Genomic DNA, 6229 nt, shown 5'->3' with positions numbered 1-6229 from the left:
AAGCCGCATCGCTTGATTCATTGTCGGAGTATTACGGCTACCATTTTAGGAGTCTTGTGGAGTAATACCTACTGTGCTTCAACATAATATTACGGTATTGTGTGTGTATAACCTCTTTTTAAGTTTTGTGGATATTATACATGGTTATGCTCAGGATATGTTGGCCAATTTCCACTGGAAATGATTTTTGGTTAAACTGTCAGCAAGGCATTTGCATTTGCGCTGTTAAAATTTTATATAGCTTTGATGCACATAATAAATAGCTGCTTGTTTAATTGAAAATATATTAATGGGTTTTTTTGTACTAATAAAGTTGTGAAGTATGTAAAGCCTGTAAAGTATTTTGTCTCACGTCAATTATATCGTCAGTTGTATCTTTATCGCAAATTTTCAAATATATATTGTGATAAATATTTTTGGCCATATTGTCCTACTCTAGAAGGTATTCCTAGATATTTGTTTAATATGCAAGTTAAAGGACATACCCTGCTCCAAACTCACTCCAAGGTTCCTCACAGTGTCAGTGGAGGCCAAGGTAAAGCCTTGAGAGTAAATACCTCCTTACACAGTGCGATTCTCAGATTTTTAGAGACAACTTGCTACAAGTCAGTTTTGGCAGAAGTGATGAATAAACAGGCACACGTACGTTTTCTGCAAAGACTCCATTCGTGTTAAACTGGCTGATGACCAGTTTAGCTCTTAATGTCATCTCCCAGTAAAGTCACATTAAAGTCACAGCTTGTAGCTCCGCCCCGGCAGACTGCCGCGTCTTCAACACACAACAAACCTCCACTATGCACGGAGGCAGCAGCTTCAAGTGAGCCGAACGCTGCCTCGACAGGAAATTACGTGGCACTACAAATAAAAAGCCCCAACAAAGTAAACGTTTAAAAACACATTTTGACTCAGGTCTACTTATCAATGCATTTCAAATGCAACTTTTCAAGATAATTTCTTGTATATAAAATAAGGGATTGTGCAAGATGTTAAGGACAAAAATAAAGTGAGTTATTTTATTTGTTTGCTTACAAAAAAAAAATGAATTGCCGTTACTGGAACCTTGGTAAAAGTATAATGGTTTAATAAACTTCACACAGAGGCAAAATATCCATTTATCACATTTAGCCAAGAAGACTAATTTTCACTTGGAGTCCCCAGCCAGGAAAGAGGTTTATTAGAATAAAATAGCAAAAAGAAAACAAAATAAAATTATAAAAGTTATCCCAAACAAATAAATGTTGTTGCTGTTGTTGTCAGATCATGCGACCTAATTGATTGTTCAAAAGGAAACATTTTAAGGCAATATATTCATATTTGGAGGTAATAAATTCCAGGCAAGAACTGCTTGAGATGAAAGTGCTGACTGGCAAAAAAAATTGTTATCCATAATAATATGCAACAATTAGCGGTTAAAACTGACCACATGAGTCAATCTGTAGATGCAGTCACAAACTCCTAAAGTACTGATGGAGCAGCTCTATTTAAAATTTTACTATCTAAGAGAAGTCATCTTAAATTAAAAGTAATCCCATCTCAAATTACCAGTTCACAAACTAGTTCAGTGGGCTTCAGGTGGTTGCTGGAGTGTGGTTAGGCAATTAGTAATATGAGAAGGGATTGTATGCTATTATCCTCCATGTACAATATTTTTGTATTTCAAATGCATTTTGTTTTAAAGTCTCATTTCTACACAGGAACAGACAGGTAATTTTAATCAAGTAAAGCTGCGCAGAGCTGAAAAACTTACCTTGCTTTAATGTATAAATTTCCTGTAAAATAAGAAACAAAAAGTGCCTTTTAGAATTTATTAAATATACTGTTTAACGTTACATGTATAGATTTCAATGGGAACTGGAAATGTCCATCTCAAAATTTTGAGCACATTTTTCCCAGCCAGTAAAAACATGAAAGAAGCAAATAAAAAAACAGCAAGCACTTTGTGAGTGAGTTTGGTACTTTTTTAATTATAACTCGCCGAAACGTGAAAACGCAAATTTCTGTCAATGACAGAAAATTTTAAACTAATAAAAAAACCAAAAAACTACAGTGACTGAAATTTTAGATTGATGGCTTTTATTGTGAAACTCTTGACGGGATGTGGGCGCTGTCACTTCGGCTACCTTGACGCGCAGTTCGCGGACGCGCTCATTCACTTCAGGTTAGGACTCCCACTGGAGTAAAGAGAGAAGGACGGGGCAGCGTCTGTCGTTAAAACTCGCAGGAGGAAAACGTCAAATCACTCGGATACACTCCTGGAAACAACGACTTTCAGAACGTTAAACCTGAGCAGCACACCAGCCGAAAGCCGCGTCGGTTTATTTTTGGGCCAACGGATTGATCCCGGACTGTGTGTGCGCGCGTGTTTTCCTTTGGATGCACATACACACACAAACACACGCGCGCGCAGTCACACAGGTTGCTAGCGGAGTTAGCCGGGTTTGCTAGCTCGCTGTGGTTAGCTCGGCTTTCCGTCCGCTGGGAGTGAACGCAGAGCGGGGTTAAAGTTTAGAAACAGTGCCCGACATTTTCCAGACAGAAGGCTGCTGGTTCAGGCATGATGTGTGGGTTTTTCGGAGGTTTGTCAAGTTGGCCGGCTGGTAGCATCGGCTGACTGAAGCCCAGCATTAGTACCTCGGATTGGACTCATGTGTGTTCCCCCCCTTCTCCCTTTTCCACTGCTGTTTTTAAACAGTTTTTTTTTAAAAGCGGACTTTGCCCTCGGTGTTGTAACTCCGCTCCCTATATTAAATAAAAGCCTCAATTGATTCTTCTTTTGGAGTTTCTCAACACTTTGCTGGAAGTTTTTATTTCTTTCTCTTCAAGGAGGAGGTAAAAAAAGTTTTTGGGAAGTTGAGAAGGATTTTTCCGAGTCTGTGGAAAAAATGGATGCGGGAATAGAGAAAGAATGCAGCGCCTTGGGAGGGCTCTTCCAGCTCATCATGAACGACATGAAGGTAAAAAAAAAACAACGGACATACAAGTCATCTCATTACATGTCTCTACATCTTTTTTTATCAAGCCCCTTTATTTTTTACATACTTATCCCGATATATTGATCCTGTAATATCAGCCTTCACTTCAAGTCATATCTGCTTCATATTAAGTAACTTCATGGCAGCAGCCTGTAATATTGTAAGCCTGTTATAATATTGTATTGAAGATTTGACCCTTGCAATGCTGATTTGGCAGTTCTATTTATTCTCCGTGAGACTTACACTTTAAAAAAAAATTAAATATATTTTTAAAATTATGACTGTCATGAACTATTTGATTGGGACAGATTTGGACATAACATCTAAAAAAATGCACAAACAAAGTGGAATTTAAAATATAGATTCTCAGGAAAGTACGAGTAAGCTTGAAATTTAGGTTATTAAAGGCTTGACATGGGATTTCTGGATGTGCAGTGCTGCTGATGTTGATTAGGTAATGAATGAGCAGAGGTTAAAACTGGAAGTGGGCCATCTGAGAGGGTAAGAGAGCTGGATGGGGGTGGATTTTACCAGCTGTGCACCCTTTGATGTTTGTCAAGCACTCTGCCCTTTTGCTGCCTGTCTGTCTGAGTTCCACTGCTCTCAGATGTTCATAGTTAGCAGCTTCTCTTTTCCAATCTCATCTCTTTTTTCCCCCCTTGGTCCAGAATAGGCAGCAAATGGCTCTGGTTCTACTGGACTTTCATGTACTGGCACTGGCATGGGTGATTTTTACTGATCAGGTTTAGCCATTTGTTGACATTTTGGAATCTGTTAATCAGACTTTGGGAGTTTTTAAATTTTACTTTTCACTGTGGATTTCCTTTAAACTCAGCTTATAAAAATAGATGCATAAATATGATCTGAAGTAAACTCGGCACAGCCTGCTGTGCTTGTTTGGGCTTTTAGGTCATGCCAAAATGAAGGTAATGTATGCAATGCATTTAAAACATAGGAGCCCATTGTGCTATGTTTAAGAAAAAAAAGGTGTCCAGTCCAATTGGTGTGCTAAAATGTCTATATTTGGGTAAGGTTGGGTTGAGTACAGTGGGTCGTCTACCAATGGGAAGGTCAGCGGATTGATCCCTAGCTCTTCCTGTAGAAAGGAGTACCAATATATAAGTACCAGTCTGTTTACCAAATCACCATGATTTTTCTAACTTTTTTTAAGTGACCTTTAATTTACAGAAAAATCCATAGCTTACTTTTAAGTAAGGTAACTTTAGCAGTCTTCTAGAGCAGTTTATGTTTCTCATTTACATTTTTACCATAGAATTACAGATTAAAAGATGGAACTGTATACTGGGAGGCATATTGAGCCATGTTGTTGGACCAGGAGGTGACCATGAAGGGAGTAATGGATGTATATTCAGTCCTGTTCTTGGTTTTTATAGGGATGATCCCTGTACTTTTTGAGCATGGCTGTGTACTTGAGTGCACCTGTTATTAATTATTTATTTTTAAGCCCAAATGCCCTTGTTCTTGATATATTTCTTCAATAACAACATTTTTTTTTTCTTTGTCAGTATTTGCTGTTATGTATTGTCAGAGGGGGTGGTAAGAAGTAATATTAATAGGTTAGCAAGGTATTCTAATGCTTAAAGTCAGAGTTTTCTGTGTCATGAAAGTTGCTCTCTCCTTACCTGGCTAAATCACCATCATAACTTCTGCTGAACATATAACCAGAGCAGGTTATGTTCAGAGTCTGGTTTGAAATCGCCTGCAAGCTCCAGGTTTTCACGGTTTCCTTTATTCATAGCACGTTTTGTGTGCAATATAGATTGTTTGTTGGGGAAATGTTAAAATGTGCAGCCTGATGAATAAAGACTGCTTTGTATTCTCACTGTGATGTGCAGGATTCAGCTGGTGATGCAAAAATGTGTACATGTTTTAATACTTCATTCTGCAGGTGCTAGAACACAGAACAAACAGCAAGAATACCAAGTCAGTTGGTCAAATTAATTAATCATCTACTTTATTATACTATGGGACAGTAACATTTAATGTTTAAATTTGTCTGGTTAATGTACCGGAACTCTAATGCGCCACCACCTTGTTAAACGCACATACTCAGCCATAAAATAATAATGAAAACTGAAACGTTTTACTAGAGTATTGATTTTCTCCAGTAGCTTGTCTTATTTGCAACAGTGTTGCATTTTATTGTTATACATTTTTATGTTTCCTATAGGTCATCATTATGTAGATAATATTGTGGTAGGTGGCACTCATAGGGATCATTTTGTTATATGACATGTGAGCGCGCACAGAGCCTGAAGCAGATGCTTAACAGAGGAAGTTGAAAACCACCGTTGTGTTACCTGCCATCTCTAACTGGGGGTTTTAGCTTTTGTCAAGCCTGGTAATGCAAAAGAAGGTTGTTCTTACAAGTTCACTGTATCTTAAAGATACAGTGAATTTGCTTCACTGTATCTTTATGCGTGCTCAAATATCCAGATAACTCATCCAAGTGACTTCTTCGCTACGTGCAGATGAACAGAAGCAACTTGTTGGGATTCCTTCATTGTACACTTTTCTGGTGTCCTGTTACGAAAATGACCTGCAGCAGATGATTCAGTCTCAGAAATACAGCAAATTGTGTAACAATGGATCTTCGGGTGACTCACGGAAGCTATAGCAGCCCTACTTTGAGCTGTTTTTATTTTTCTCAACATTGTAATGCACATTCTTGGACTGAATAATAGACCTCTGATTGAAGCTGACCTTCATCTCTAATAGAGGGGTCATGTTGCTGTAGTGAGTGAGTGTTTGTTGTCTGTTACTGGATCTCTGTGTGATGAAGAGTCTGAGGAAAATTAGTTAAACGTTTTGCGTGTAACATGATGGAACTTGCAGACGTCCTGTGGTGAGAACAGCAAGCAGTACACATGAGTCACTTCTGCTGTCAGATAACAAGGAAGAGGAATGGTTATGATTGAGTGTATGTGCGTGCGTGTGTGGCATCATATCCTAGTTCACCAACATGGCACAGACCCAATAGGGGCACTGCTACCATCTGCCACACACACACACACACACACACACACACACACACACACACAGTCATGTCTAATTAAGTAGAGTCTCTCTTCAGATAAATCTCTCCTTCGGGCATCATAACATGCCTGTGAAGATCTCACACTTCTGAATTAACCAATAGGCAGGGAGGCACAGATGCTTTTAGCAGATTGTAGGTCATTTTGTGATGCACTTATCCAACTTCTTCCAGTTCTGTTACTGAGTACTGATCCAGTACC

General features: G+C 38.6%; 1 protein-coding gene across 3 annotated transcripts in view; it reads left to right on the top strand.

The window, feature by feature from the left end:
* Positions 1-2112: 2112 nt before the first annotated feature.
* The window catches only part of mtss1 (MTSS I-BAR domain containing 1), an 80430-nt gene continuing 76313 nt past the window's right edge, over positions 2113-6229 (top strand). For 2 of the 3 annotated variants that reach the window (XM_085160460.1, XM_085160459.1), the window contains exon 1: positions 2113-2954. In XM_085160460.1, the coding sequence (XP_085016586.1) occupies positions 2883-2954 (72 nt within the window). In that variant the 5' untranslated portion in view covers positions 2113-2882. The remainder of the gene's footprint in view (positions 2955-6229) is intronic. The other variant, XM_085160461.1, reaches the window with a different exon arrangement.

Source organism: Neolamprologus multifasciatus, chromosome 5 (assembly GCF_963576455.1).
Source record: "Neolamprologus multifasciatus chromosome 5, fNeoMul1.2, whole genome shotgun sequence".
Lineage (NCBI taxonomy): Eukaryota > Metazoa > Chordata > Actinopteri > Cichliformes > Cichlidae > Neolamprologus > Neolamprologus multifasciatus.
The sequence above is the reverse complement of the archived record's forward strand: the minus strand, read 5'-3'. Positions and strand labels throughout refer to the sequence as shown.